The sequence below is a fragment of the Megalops cyprinoides genome, chromosome 14 (genome assembly GCF_013368585.1).
Source record: "Megalops cyprinoides isolate fMegCyp1 chromosome 14, fMegCyp1.pri, whole genome shotgun sequence".
NCBI classification, from domain to species: Eukaryota; Metazoa; Chordata; class Actinopteri; order Elopiformes; family Megalopidae; genus Megalops; species Megalops cyprinoides.
Window position 1 is genome coordinate 9,256,401 of NC_050596.1, and position 15,983 is coordinate 9,272,383.

The 15,983-nt window shown below is 42.2% G+C and overlaps 1 protein-coding gene across 3 annotated transcripts in view; it reads right to left on the reverse strand.

The window, feature by feature from the left end:
* Positions 1-15,629, reverse strand: part of LOC118789041 (diacylglycerol kinase eta-like) — a 43,898-nt gene extending 28,269 nt beyond the window's left edge. For 2 of the 3 annotated variants that reach the window (XM_036545329.1, XM_036545331.1), the window contains exons 1-3: positions 13,460-13,901; positions 1,089-1,199; positions 515-595 (exon numbers count right to left, since the gene is read on the reverse strand). In XM_036545329.1, the coding sequence (XP_036401222.1) occupies positions 515-595; positions 1,089-1,199; positions 13,460-13,756 (489 nt within the window). In that variant the 5' untranslated portion in view covers positions 13,757-13,901. Of the gene's footprint in view, positions 1-514; positions 596-1,088; positions 1,200-13,459; positions 13,902-15,571 lie in introns of those variants that run through there. The other variant, XM_036545330.1, reaches the window with a different exon arrangement.
* Between the last annotated feature and the right edge of the window lie 354 nt (positions 15,630-15,983).

A 15,983-nucleotide genomic window follows, 5' to 3' on the forward strand; every position in this document is an offset into this window, starting at 1 on the left:
CTGTAGCTATTTATAGCCCAGCCGGGGGAGCAAGCTGCAGTTTATGGAAGGACATGCCTGCTCTCACTGACCCTTGTCCATTTTGATCCAAGATGAAGTCACACTCTCCTGCCTCTAGAGCACATGAGATGATTGATAAGAGAAGACTACCATCCACAACTGAGTTTCCACACAGAGACAAGAGAATTGATAGTTTTACTAGCTAATGACTACTAACATCAGTTAGCCTTAAAACCTACAGTATGATCATCCTTTTCCTCTCCATCCTTTCCATCGGTAGCCTCAACACATTCAACGACCATTATGGTCAGGATTGTGGATGGAACTGAGGGGTAGGATTAGGGACACCGCATCCATCAACGGGACCGCCTGAATGAGGCTGCCTTTTTTGGACCGGTCTGCCCACAGCAGTCAGGCCGCTCTCCAGCCCAGGACAGCTTTACTACGCCTCGCACAGCTGGTTTCGTTTACTTGTTCTCCCTGGCTGAAGTAATTCGCCAAAATGGACGCTTACCGTGAAGCTGTTGTTGACATTCTTCGTGCTCGATTCGGCAACGCTGGCATCCGACAGGTCGACTTCATCAAAGATGAGAGACTGCGAAGAGTGGGAGGGAACGCAGAGAGAGAGGCTTGGTAAATAAAGCTTATTGGAGGGGCAGGGCAACACGCTGACCTAGCTGAAGGGTTAATTTCGGCATGTCGGAGAGGCAAAGGATGGAGTCCAGCCTAGCCATTCTAAATCATGAAATAATGTTTCTAAGCAGAAGAGTTTTATGTCAGCTGGGGCAAATCAGACATAAGTACACAGAATCATAACATCATTACACTGACAAGAAAAGAACATTTAGCAAATGTTTGCTCATTATTTCGCCTATATTCGAAATGACTGTATACATTTCAATTGCAGTGCTTACGCAATAAAAACAACTGAAACAGTAAAAATAACAAATACAGCGAAATTCAATATTAAGAGGTGGTGTATTCATATAACGAGCTGAAGATGTCATAAATGACATGCCGCAGTGATTCCTGTCAGCACATTGTGAACCTGTCATTCCTCCCTCCATCCCACACAGACAAAGGTCTACCTTGGCATCTTTGGCGTAGTAGAGCGTTCTGCCCCTCAGCTTGAAGTAGCGCTTTTTCCAGCGCTGGAAAGAGCTGGTCTGCTTCAGCAGTAACCCTTCCTTTACGCTTGTCTGAAAAGCAACAAAAAAAAAAAAAACCCAAAAACTTAAAAAAACCAAACTCATTAAACATGTACACATTATATAACCCCATGTCTATATTTAAACTGCGTTGCTGAATCACGCCACTGGGATTAACGAATCAAACACAACACGGAGTTATTTAACACAAGGCTGTCCAACGCTCGATGAAGCCGAGTGTATTACTTAATGAAGTGAGCTATCAGACGCCTAGAGTGATTTAATTGCAGATTACAGTTAATGCAGAGCTGTGTCTGAAACAATGACCTGGGGGTCTGTGCTAATCACAATGGTACAGTGGCACTGCTGCCACATGCCAGGCTCCGGTTCCTCACCATTAAACATGTAAATGTCACTCACAGACACCTTCTGACTCGGATTAGATTGATCAGCTGTCCACCGAAACAGGCCGGGAGGCTCAAAGCAGTAAAATGTAACCCCAGCTTTTGTCAAGGGAGGCAGACTGACACACATTCGTAAAATTATTTCGCATGAGTGTGTGCTGTGCACTCAATTCCGACAGAAGCATAAGAGAAATGCACCGGCATGCATGCACAGTACAGCCCATACCTCCTCTGCTATCCACACAGCTGTGTTTATATACAGGAAGCCCTATCAAGATCAGGTATGATCCAAGGACAATTTTATGATTGGGAGAAGAGAGACAAGGTAAACGATAGTCAGGAAAGGATAACCATTTCCAGTGTGTGCATTGCTTAGAAACATTGCACTGTAGTGTACTGTACTGTTCTGAACATAGCTACTGTAATACCCACCCCACAGAGATTCAGCCTCCCATAGGACAGGGTCCTAGTCAGAGTCCAATCACATTTAGGATACAAGTTCACAGAATCCTATGTTCCAGCTGACATTCCCAGATCCAGAGTTAACCTTTCAACTCAAACCACTGCCTGCTGCAACTGCTTCCAAAGCACAACCATCAATCTATTAAATAGGGACTATATCATTTGTTGAATTTATCAATTAACAAATTTATAAAACATGTCAGAATGTGCTTCACAGTAATGGACTTCCACTGAAATGAAAGTAACCTTAAAGGTAAGCTGAGGTGATGAGAGGTTTGGGTGGGAGGGGCTGCATGTTTCAGGTGACTCCAGCGGCATGGTGGTTATTCCATGAGTGAGCACCCTTCAGTGGGCCGGTCTTTCAACTTCAGCCCATGTGACTGGCCCCCAACAATAACGAACACAGACCAGGAAGGGGACGTGGTCCTTCCCTCCCATTCATCTACAGATATGGCATGAACATGGAAAAGCTCTCCAACACAACAGGAACCCAGGGGGCACAGAGGGGAGGATATTTTTAGCAGCGGGAATACATGCTCTGGGGAGAATTACACACAGAAACGCAGGCTTCTTTATGACGTCCCGCTGCACAGCTGTGTGAACTTAACAGAGAATTCCCCCTCTGCAGACACACAGACACAGCACTGCTGTGACATCCAGTATGCTCTGTTAAACCACTGCTCTGCCATGGACCATTCAATAGTGAGTTTAATACAGTAGACCATTGCTGTTTCTGTATAAGACCATGTTCGACTTACTTTTTATAACACTGATGTGTTGCTGTTAATTGCTGGTGTTCCCAAGCAAAAAGATTTAACTTCAACAGTAGTCAGGACAATGCCACTACAATTTTTTTTGGAATAAATATTGACATCAGAATACACAACGCTGTTATCTGATATGTCCTGGACGTACTGGACACTAGCCACCTCTTAGAAAGATGATTTCCTTGTTTTGGTGTTTCCACCTTTCGTTGTTTATCCAATCACTGTTACGGATTTGGATCAACAAATCCAACCTGGAGCAAGCAAGGTCTATGATCCCCGAGGGCATTCAAGACACTGGACCTTCAAAACAAGCCAGCTACCATCTACATTTAGTTCCCCTGTACGTAACAATAGTCACAAATATTCTCAGCTCATTTAAGCATTTTTGTGCCTCGTACATTTATTCGCTTTCCTTTTCTCCTTCAGGAAGACAGGTTAAATCCCACTTACCCATAACTATATAAATATTGAATGATACTGTGAACACCTGTATGAGCAGTTCCCATGCAGTGTAATGTATATACAAAAAACATTGCCTGTCAAATAGCTGCAAGGTGACATTCTGTTTAGTTTCAGTATGGATTCTCCAAGTACATGGCTTGGACCATTATACATTATTTGGCATTTCTATAGCACAGCGCACCACATTCTTGTGTTGAAAAGATCTCACCCTCAGATAGGCATGAGGTGCAAGCACAATTAAGCTAATCCAATATTATCACCTACAACGCATGCCTGGCTGAGACATAATGAGATCCACATGACTCAGAGTGGATACTACTGACAGCCTGCTACCACAATAAAAAGTCATTCCAGGCTGTTTGTTTGGAACGAGAAGTACAAATTCTTGGCACCTCTTGCCACAGCAGAAATACATGGGCTATTCGAGGAGCTAGGTTGAGAGGAGGAAGAAGTATGTTGCCCAGTGAGATGTGATACAATATCTTCATAGACCGTTACTTTACTTAACTGTCAGACCCTCATAACACTCCAATACTCATGTCTCTTTATCCCTCTCTCCTTCTTTTGCTCCCTCTCCCTCATACACAGAAGCCCTTAGGTTCAAATACACACAGAAGAATCTGGGGTAAATTCCATTTTAGTTCAGCCATTTCAGGGAATAAGCCGAGGTTCAATTCTTTAAATGAAAACTGCTCATCATTTTACATGAAGATTTTTCAATTTGTGAATTGAATTTCAATCAATTTCTTGAACTGAACTGAAATGGAACTGACTCCTGTTCTGACACACACCATTACCTGTTACACTGACCTTCACACACTCACGTATGCACACAAACATATATACAGACACACACATACACAGACACACACAGAAACAGACACAAACACACACACACACACACAGGGAAAATCAACAAAGGTGTGGTGGAGCGGTGCTCTGGGGAAAAGATCTCAGAATAGCAGTTCCTGGACAGCGTGAATGAGGAAAACAGGTCTTCATCCTGCCGTTGAGGAAACCCAGCTCCTCTCAGCCTGCACAAACCCACACATCCCTATTTACACCCGCTGGCGAGCTGTAAGTAAACTCTATCACCCCCTCCATGTAAAATCAGCCACGACTTGGGATGATTTGTGGCTGGACACACATGCAGTAGCAGTTCAAACGTGTCACATAAATTCCCTGTGCATGGTTTTAGAAGGTAATTTAGGGGCACATTTTGGTTAGTTATTCAAACAAAGGAGACATACACCCTGAATACAGGGGAGTCTTGATACACACCATACAGAAAAGCAGGTAATTTCCAAATATAATAACATCATTTATAATTCAATGAAATGAAAAACCCATTACAACTGACAAATGGCTCCCTCCAACATAAACTGAGGCTGAATCTTATGACTGACGCCGTGGGAAGTGCAGCAATTGAATTTGAAATAGATATATTGTTTTGAATGATTATTCCATTTCCCAAATGTCCATTTCCATTTTTGCCTCCTCTGTTTCTTACTAATCTTGTTAAACCTTATTTAACTAGAATGGTCAATTATATTTTACTGATTGCAGATATTGAATTTTTAGTTTGATTGTTTTTCCTTTCTGAAAACTTCACTTTTTCATCTTTTAAAATGCACGGATACAGCATGACTAAACTTTTGACATTGACTTACACTTGAACATATAAAATAAAAGAACAAGTGCATTACAACTTATAGATGCACACGCATACACACACACACACACACACACACACACACACACAGAGTAAGCCACACTCTTCCAATCTCATGAAGAAATGTTGCACAATGAAATTCATTACACACAAAACTAAAACACAGGGGAGGTAATATGAGGCTCCCTAACAGCCACCTCACAAAGGTAGGCCCCTCTGATTTTAGTCACCCTCTCGTAATCCATTGGGTTTCTTCCACGACCCGACGTGTTAGTATCTACTCCGACTAGTAACGGCAGAGCAACTGCTCACCTGCAGATGTCTGCCTGGAACAGGGCCAAGTGGGCGACACTCTACCCAGACATCACAGAACCAGCCGCAGTAATGGCCGTGCCATAGACACGAGCGGACCTTTCATACGCATCTCCGAAAGGGAGCCGCATCTCTTTCAGCCACTTGGCCCGCTGTATAATGCAGATACAATTGTGCTCCTCTCAAACGGCTTGACCTCGGCAGGAGATTATGTTCCTGCAGAATAGCTCCACTGTAATCACTTAACCAAGCCGGAGGCTCCACTCGTGCTCCTCCCTCGCTCTCTGCTAATTAAGCAGGCTTTTCAGAAAGTCTCTGACAAGTAAAGGAGGAAACAAGTCAAAAGGGATGAGGCCATTCTGCCCACCAGCGATGCTGCTGGAATTATTCTGCATGACTTGAAGTGGAGAGACACCTGTTTTATACCAGGGCTGAAGTAATAGTGTATTATATAAAAAACCGTCAGTACCATTCTAATGGCACGTCAAAGCTCCCACCTTAAGATATATGGCTGCAAGTATTGTTATACTATCACGTAATACTATCGCAATCAGATCTTGTTTGCTTTTGATGCCAGTCAGCGAATCTGATATGAAAGTCAAGGTCAGAAAGCCAGAATCTTTGGTTATACATATTTGCCACAGTTCACAATTTGGAGTTACAGTTATCTCAGAGGGCCACTGGAACATTTTTTCGGGATCTGAATGTCATATTTATCTCTACCATCCCCAAAATTGGATATCTTCTTACCTATCCTGGCACTCACCTCATTAAGAACTGCATTGGGTGAACCAGGAAATGCCTCAACACGAGAAAAAATGGCATTTCCTTAAATATACATGAGCAATGAGAAAGACTTCACATGAACAAGTTACACATAAAGCAACATGCATCTTTATACTGTCTTACACTGTTTCAGAAATAAAGAACCCTGCCCTTGGAAATCCATTTAGACATTAATAGTAATCTACTTAGACATTACTAGTGAACTTTAGCTGACTCGATTAAAAATGTCTACTGACAAGGGAGGTGCTAATTTTGGCTGACAAGGTACACTGTATGGCCAAAAGTATGTGGACATCTGACCATCACACCTATTTGAGCTTATTGGACATCCCATTCCAAAACCATGAGCATTAATATGGAGTTGCCTCCCCCCTCCCTTTGCAGCTTCCACTCTTCTTGGAAGGCTTTCCACAAGATTTTGGAGTGTTTCTGTGGGAATTTGTGCCCATTCAGCCAAAAGAGCATTCGTGAGGTCGGCCTGGCTTGCAATCGGCATTCTAATTCATCCTAAAGGTGTTCAATGGGGTTGAGGTCAGGGCTCTCCGCAGGCCACTGGAGTTCCTCCACACCAAACTTGTCAAACCATGTCTTCATGTACGTTGCTTTGTACACAGGGGCACAGTCATGCTGAAACAGGAAAGGGCCTTCCCCAAACTGTTGCCACAAAGTTAGAAGCATACAATTTTAAAATGTCTTTGTATACTGTAGCATTAATGTTACCCTTCACTGGAACTAAGGGGCCTAGCCCAAACCCTGAAAAACAGCCCCAGATCATTATCCCTCCTGCACCAAACTTTACAGTAAGCACTGTGCATTCCAGTCGGTAGTGCTCTCCTGGCATCCGCCAAACCCAGATTTGTCCATCAGACTGCCAGATAGTGAAGCGTGATTCATCACTCTAGAGAATGCGTTTCCACTGCTCCGGCGTCCAGTGGCGGCGTGCTTTGCACCACTCCAGCCGTCACGTGGCATTGCACATAGGGATGTTGGGCTTATGTGCATCTGCTCAGCCATGGAAACCCATTTTATGAAGCTCCCGATGCACAGTTCTTGTGCTGATGTTGCAACCAGAGACAATTTGGAACTCTGTAGTGAGTGATTCAACAGAGGATAGGTGGTTTTTATATGCTACGTGCTTCAGCACTCGGTAGCCCCGCTCTGCAAGTTTGCGTAGTCTACCGCTTCGTGGCCGAGCTGTCATTGCTCCTAGATGCTTCCACTTTACAATAATAGCACTTACAGTCAACCGGGGCAGATCTAACAGGGCAGAACTTTTGCAAACTGACTTGTGGCAAAGATGGCACCCTATGACAGTGCCACGTTTAGTCACTGAGCTCTCCAGTACGACCCATTCTACTTCCAAGGTTTGTCTATGGAGTTTGCATGGCTGTGTGCTTGATTTTATGCACCTGTTAACAATCGGTGTGGCTGAAACACCCGAACTCAATAATTAGGAGGGGTGTCCACATACTTTGGCCATATAGTGTATGTTATAAGCTACCTTGTATACATGCTTAATTTGTCCTGCAAGTAAAGTGAACCTAATTGTAACTACTGTTTGTTGGCTTGCAAATGGAGCCAGCCAGTGCAATCAGTGACTGAAATCAGATATCGACTGTTTCTGGTCCATGGGCTGGCTCCTGGCCCACAAAAACTCTCAGTGCTTGTGGTTCAACTACAGCATAAACACAGACATCCCAAAGGAGCATAAGAAGATTAACCAAAGGGGGAGCAACCTTTATCAGCAGACATTGATACAAGAAGGGAGCAACATTCCTTCTGAGAGTGTTATGGATTCTACTGATATCTGCCATGATCAAGTTAAATTAAGGTAGTGTGAAAGAGACCAATTTAGTTCTAAGAAACGGACAGTGGATAGAATCAGAAAATGTCTCTAGTTAGTACAGTGCACGGTTTGTTTGATGTTTGTCATAAGATCAGTATGTGTGAAATATGTTTATACATTTCCAGCAGGGGTATCTGATGCAAAGCTCTGCTATTGCTTTTGGAGTTTGGAAAAGAGTGCAGGGAGCAGCTGGGACACAAGGCAAGGCTTGGAGCATCACTTCTACTCTAGCAGGTCCTGAATTAGCTATGAATTAGGAGGACCCCACTTATTACTGGAAAGTAACACACAGAATACTGTTCTACACACCAGCTAAATAGTTCTGCATTATTCTTCTAGAGCCACTGGCAGATGACCCATTTGTTAACTCCAACCATGCTAGCCTATCTAACCTGAGCACCTGGACAACAGCTCAAATTGCCTAATCCATGAGAAACCATTTTGAGGCTCTGCATATATACCCTTTTTAAGCTAAACCATTGAATTTAATATTATGTGCATTGCAGGGAGTGACGAGAGCAGCAGGCTGGAAAACCCTCAATAAACCTTATTTCGTTTTCCTGCTGTGTCTCACACAGCATCTGTGCTGCACCAGCCATGCCTACACCCCCGTTAACATGTAGCCCGGAGTCTCGCTGTGTCATGTTACATAACCAGACTGCCAGACAATAAGAGACAGAAACCAAAGCTACCTGTGAACGCCGGCAAGACACTCATCCAATTTCCGAGGTGACAGCACTTGCCTAACACGCTGTCTTCTCCATTACTCCAGAGGGGAGAATCTGCTGAAACCAACACCTACAATAACTCTCCAGAGCCTTGTCAGATTCCTCTTTTGTTCACATACCGAATCCTATCTCAGTTACTGTGGGGGAAACAAAGGACCACTTTAGACGCACAGCTCCACCAGAAGAAACAACTGATTAGCATAGCTAATGCTGAAATTACCTACCTAAGTGACAATCCGTACACGTATAAACTGGAGCTCTTACAGCACTGGACAATATTCTCCAAATGGAAGGATGCTATGAGCCTACTGCATACAAGGCTCTGCTATGCTCTCATTTTCCCATCTTGTATTTGCTGACAAGAACTGATAAAAGCGTGAAGTTTGTTCTGTGACGATTCACCAGCACACAGTGTGGGAGCCTGCACTTGTGTACACAGCTGGAATGACACAAACTGCTGTGTACCCGGCGTTCCATTTCCTTCACTGTAGAAAGGAAGGATGCAGCCTCAGGTAGCCATCCACTAGTGAGCTCTCCCGCACAAAACCAAATGTTTCACTAAACACAAGGCACACAGTGCAGGAACAGCAGGCTACGGCACCCGGTGCAAGATCCCAAGTGACTCTGACGACAAGGTGTTCACTTTTGGAGTTCTACTGTCAGAGCAGTGAAACAAATTCACCTCATTCCGCCAGGGACCAGGGTGGATGGGTCAGCCAGGGTTCCTTCACCTCACTGCTCTCAGGTGCTTTGTGATTGGTCAGCTGCCTGTCAGTAACTCTAATGATGTCAATGGAGTGGCGCCTATGCTGTAATGAGCATCCGCTCCACTGTAGTGTGCCGTGTTACGTGCAATGTGAAAAATAGCCATTGGACACGTGTGAGTGTTTTGAAGGATTGCATTTGTCCCGCTCCAGCGCTTCTTTGCGCGAGCAGAGGTCATTGTGTCAAGCAGAGTCTAATACACAGTTGGCAGCTCTGAAAACAGGGTTACATAAAGGGGACAACGCATAAAAACCGCACCTGGTGTAGCCTGGAGGAGGACACTTAATGATGAAAATGCCACCTGCACCGACATGCATGGTCCTCAAGTGTACCCCTTTCAGGTGAAATTCAGAAGTCTGCCCTCATGGTAGATGAGTTTGCACACCCCAAAAGCAAGCACTTGACCTATTTTAAGTCTCTATCTGATACAACCAAGGAAAACTAAGGGGATATTTTCCATCCAGCCCTTGCTTCCTTGTTTAGTCAGTAGCATATGGCTGTTGGGTGAATCAAGCTCAACACGGCAGCGACAGTTCAGCCTGCATGAGACCTTTTGAAGCTGAACAAAGCCAAGGGGACCACTAAAACAATAGAGGCCACATCATATGGACCGATATCTGATCCAGGACATCAGATTCCACTTGTCCTCTACATTATCTTTCAAAACATACCACAAGTTCAATAGATTGAAAGTAAATTAACATCACTCGCTGCTCAATTCGGAAAAAATGACAAAGGAAAGGATATCCTCCCGCTCTGTAAGGACTGACAGACCTCCCAGACAGCAGGAACGCCGCCTCCGCCCCTGATGCGTGCAAAGTTGCGGGCCCGTTCTTGGTGGATTGAAGTGTTACCGAAACGCGCATTTCCTCAAGCCACTGTACGCCTCTGCTCAAGGTATTTCCCCCCCATTAGCTAGATGAAGACGTGGGCGGTGGTTACCATGGAATCGGCAACTCAGGGAGAAAATATGTCACAGACCACTGCAGTCGGAGACGCATGGATTCCGGCCTGCTGCGCAGAGGCTGTGGGCAGGGACAGGGGAGGGGAGCTCCAGACAGCCGCTCTAATGAGCTGCTCTGCGCAAACAGCGGAGAGGAGCATTGCTTCGTGGCCCCTGGGCGACATTAGCGGCAGCGCTGGCCCCGGGACGCCGGGCCAGAGAATACACACAGAGGGGTTTCGTATGGGAGCTAGACAACGCGAGATGGCTGCAGATGCCAGAGGCGATCGAGCGGTCCTGTCCGCATATGTGACGTCCTCCCGGCTCGTCTCTTCACATTTGGGTTTAGGGGTTAAGGACACCACATCTGTGGACAAGGTCACTGTGGACAAGCTCAACGCAGCGAGGTGAGGTGGCGTGTCCTGCACCTCTGGCTCAGTCACAGGCTAAATCCCCTCACTGACAAAGCAGGGCAGAAAGAAGGAGGTCAGGAACATCCCAGAGCAACAGCACAAAAAAAAGAAACAGGAGCAGGAGAGAGAGAAAGAAACCCAGAAGTGTCCTTGTGAAGGAGGGTGTTCTCTTGTCCCCAAAAACCTGTCTATATCTAATAGCCTCTTTGTTTGTTGGTGTATTGCTAATATCTTGTAATTGTTAAATGTTGGTGAGATGGGTTAATGAAATTCCTGTTTAGGTCATCATTTCAAAGTTTCCAATAACAGACTAGTGTGCCATCAGTCCATTTCAAACAGGTCTGTGGAGTCCTGTTAGCCTCTGGACAAGAGAAGAAAGGCCCAGCAGCAATAGGAGCAACATCCTTTCTCACGTGACTGCCTTTAATGTCCAGATTTGGGTTTACTGACTCATGGGAGAGGCTTCGTCTATGATCTACAACACACCAACTCAGAACAGATAAGCCCTTTACAAGCCTGTGCATGGTGTGATTCCATGGCAACAAGAAGAATTACCTGACACTTTGAGTATGTTCAGCAGAGTATTATTTACAGCTCTGGTTTTTAGTGAACTGCTAATTAGCATGGCAACACAGGCCCTACCCCCATCATTTCCAGAACCTGATCTGCAACACACTAAGCATAATCTTCTTAAATAATGCATGGGGGTGTAAACCTGCTGTCAATAATTGAGTGAATCTTTTCTGGTCAGAAAAAGGGAGCTTATTTATATCAATGTAGTCAAAGTGGGAGCAAGACTGTTAACAATGGATGATTTGAGAATGCTGTTTTCTCAATTGCACTAGGCAATTACTGCTCACAATTCAGCTCAACTGAGCTCATTCTTCAAGTTTTATAGAGGAAAATTAGACTTCACTTTGACCGACAAGTATGAAACCTATTCAATTTCAATTGTATTATGGAGGAGAGTTCACTGATCATCCATCCATTCTCATTGAGTTAGATTAATATGAACTGCTTATCAATAGAACATCAAGACAGTAAAAGTAAATGATTGTTTAAAAATTATTCAAGCCATTCACTGTAACTATAAAACATTGTGTTCTTCTTTCTAATATTTCAGAATTTGCCTTGGATAAGTGTATCAATCAATTATACAAATAAGATAATAATAATAATAATAATAATAATAATAATAATACATCATCATCAGCAGCAGCATCATTTTCATTTCCAGTCCAGTAAAACTACACATACATGTGAATTGTTATGAGATAATACAGTCAGTTTGTTTGTTCATGGTGGGGAACTATTCAATGTATGCTACACATAAAGGATTAAATAAAAGGTAGACATGATAAACCCCAATTCTAACTTGAGAAGTATGTCTATATAAGAAATATCTGTAATGTGCTACATACCTTTTAAGAACACCATAACGCCACAAAATTACACTTAATTTCTTTGATCCATTAATGTTTTAATATGAAACAAAACTGGAACTAAAAGACTGTTTGCATTCCCAAACATATATCCACAATCTAGGTTTCATATGTCATTAAAACTATTTTTATTTTGCACATTCCCATCCTGCAAAATAAGTACAGTATCAATATCAAAAAATGTGAATAAATTAGCTATAAATTTAATCCTTCTACCCAACTGAATTTAAAGTCCCTTTTAAATGGTATTACAAGATAAATGCAATACTTAATATTCAAGTGAACACATATGACTGTGTTAATAACCAGTCATTACAATAGGTATAATTGTCACACCCACAAGATTATATGTTTATAAATGAACTTTTTTTAAATTTTTAATCTCTTTGGTAGAATATAGTGCTGAATTTGGATATATTGTGGTTTGGGAAAAGTAAAAAAAAAGTCTTCATTTGTGTGCAGCTTTCAAAACAAAATTAATATTCATTACATCTCCCATATAGTAAGGACATTAGTAAGCTTTATTTATATTCTGTTGAATGCTTAAGAATCTCCTCACAAGTAAAAGTGTTTAGGTGAAATGCACTTCTAGCTAATTATAATATAATTAGCTATATAATAATTCTTATAACATAATTAGATATTATATATATATATATATATATATATATATATATATATATATATATATATATATATATATATATAACATTAGCTAGCTAATTATCATTAAGTTGTGAGTGTCATTAAAACCAAACTATTTAATAGTTAAATATCTACCAAATGAGGCATAAACATTTTCTCTGATTGAAACATGGCACATACACTGCTAAATATGTACATAAAAGTTTACTTCTCCTAAGAAAGTTCAACTTATCTCTAGTAAACACAACTATTGGTTATGATACTGTATTTCTATCACCTTACTTCCTAACTTTTGAATAGTGTATGCTACATTTTGTTCAGAGTTCATTTTAAATCATGTCAAAAAATGTGACTCCATTACAATGAGAAAATGCAGAAGGTACAGTAGTAGCAAGTACTTTGAAAGAGAAATGCTTACGTTGTTTTAAAATGGCACGATCTGCGTCTTTTCCCAATCACTCAACCATCTCCTGTCGTCTAGATTCAACAAAACCGAGACAAAAGTGTTCCATGCACGATAATATCGTCTATGACATCTTCTCTAATACGAAGAGTCTCGTATGAAACGAACAGAACCATACGAAATTGGCCTCAAAGTCCTGAGCAGATATTTATTATTTATTTATTTCCTCGGATATCTCCGTCAAAGCCAGCTGTTGCTTACCTTGCTCCTGATCTGGCCAGAGGTGGACACTTTCCTGATGAGTTTCTGCTGCTCTTCTTGCTCTCCCTCGCTGTCGGAGGACTCGTCCACCTGACCTGCCCCTCCGAAAGCCCCCATAACCTGGTGGTGTATGCCAGCGCCGCAAATCCCGGCAACAGTTGACGCTCCCTTCGCCGGCTCCTGGTGCGGAGAGAAAGCACACCACTCAGCCTCATCCTGGAGGCGGTCTCCCTCTGCCTTCCTCTCCGGCGCGCCGGAGCTGGACAGCGGCTGAAAAGCGGTTCTCCTCGCCGCCATCTTCCGCTGTCTTCTTTTCACCGGAGGCGAACGCTTTTACCTATCCGAAGACGTCGCGGGCGCATCTGAAGTCGCGCACATCTGCCATGTTTCTATATGAAGCCCTGTTACACGGTGACAGCACACCGCCTGCTTTCGGAAAGCGTTTCTGCACAGACAGATTTAAGGCAGCCTACACTGCCTCCTCAATTTATTCAAGCCAGGAGGAAATATCTGTAGCAAACCCTAGTGGTTGCTTCAAGAGTACATCAATCGAGACACTACTCATCGTAGTTTAAGTCGATTCGCATTAGTAGTTTTTTAAAAATGTAAAAACGCGATGAAACAAATACAGTTAAACTATAATTACACATAAAGAAATATCAATTTAGGTAGTTTCGTTATGATGTTCACTCGGCGTAATTCTTGCCGTTATTATTATCAGGCCAGTAAAGGTCTCTAAAGTAGGGTAGGCTACAGCATATAGTCATTCATGTTAAGTACCAAGTGTTCAGTGTGCAGTGTGTGTTTTTTTGGGATGGAGTATACACTGTGGTCTGTGGAGTGAATTCGTCCAATTAAGGACAGCCTGACCACGGCTTCCACCACTGATAAACAGATTCAGGGATGTGTATGTCAGCCAAACGACCTAATCTGCTCTGAATAACTTGGGGGTTAAAAAACATTATTATCATGAATTCTGCAATATCGTTCCCTCATATTTACTTTTTCGTTACATTCATTTTCCAAACTGAGATTATAATATTTACCCAAAAAATAATGTCTAGCACTTTCAAAAATATATGTTAACTTGCTAAAGTTATGGATAGCTCATTCAAATGCATTGTTTAAACAAGGATAGAATAGTATTTTTTATGTTTATTCTATTTACATAAAAATGCATTTATGCATTGCATTTTTTACATTTTTTACATAGGCTACAAGTACAGTTATTCAGTAAAGAATATTTGGATTGTATGAAAATCTTACATAAGCCCCTGATTCTGTGATTGTGAAAATATTTATGTATCATATACAGTCATCTGAAACTTTCTGATGCACCACGATGTAAGCATTGTACAGACACATCACTACTGATGGATATAACACATTGCTATCAAGAAAAACGCACAAGGAATTCGCAAAGGGACTCGAACGTACCGTCATGTTGCATTACCTAAAAGCTGATACCATATCACTTTGACTCAGTACCACTTTCAACTGCCGAAAGCGAAAGTAATATTACACTCTATGCGTTTTAAATTAACTCTCATCTTTACAACCAACGTCGTTACTTGTAGATTACTATCAATATTCACGCTTTTAGTAGCTATCATGGGTCTGTGCTGGACAGTCTATACATGCATTTATTTACTCATTTAGCTAGCTAGACCCAGCTACTGATGTAAATATTAATTTTCCGTTCACTTTCACAGCTCTAAATCCAGCCACAATCGATGTGTCCCTTCATTTCTCTCTTGTGTGTAGCTGATTTTTGTGTATGGTAGTTCTGATTGTTCTAATTAAAACAAGTGCTCTAATACTCACTGGGTCTCTGGTGAATTTCACCCAATTTTACAAAAACGCAAAACATCACATATTTTTATTTCAGCATTAGTTCACTATAGTCAAACGTGTCACGATCAAAATGACGTTTGCATGCTGTGTGGTTGAAAGTTTTGTTACATAATTTGTGAATATAACCAATACCACAGATTCGATGTCTGAAGCTTGGGATAATAATTACACGACATAATTAATAAACTAATAATAATAGCCAAGTCATATATATCATATATACGATATAATTTATAACATATCATTCAGTCCACTGACCAGTTCTTCCCAGACGGGGCTGCGAATATAGCGGTAGACATCTTCCATACTTCCTCTTCTCTTGCCAGACCTGTTCTCTTCTTCTTCCAAATTAAGGATCCGACTATATCCGTCCATGCGTTATTGTGAAATTGAATAACGTATCTCCGTTCTCAGTTGAATAGACCATTTATTTCGTATTCGCTGTCCAGGATAGTCGGGTTTTTCTTGGGCTGAACTGCGGGCATGCACAGCGGGAGCAACAGCAGCGCTGGCAGCGTCACCTGTGCGCTGTTAACTCACAGAAGGGTTTTTTCGGTTCTTTCAGGTATTAACAACAGAATTGCAGGAATTTCAAAGAACTGCTTTCAGTTCTACATAAAGGCCTGCCACCAAAAGAATCGCAAGCAGATCCATTATCAAAGAAATTTCT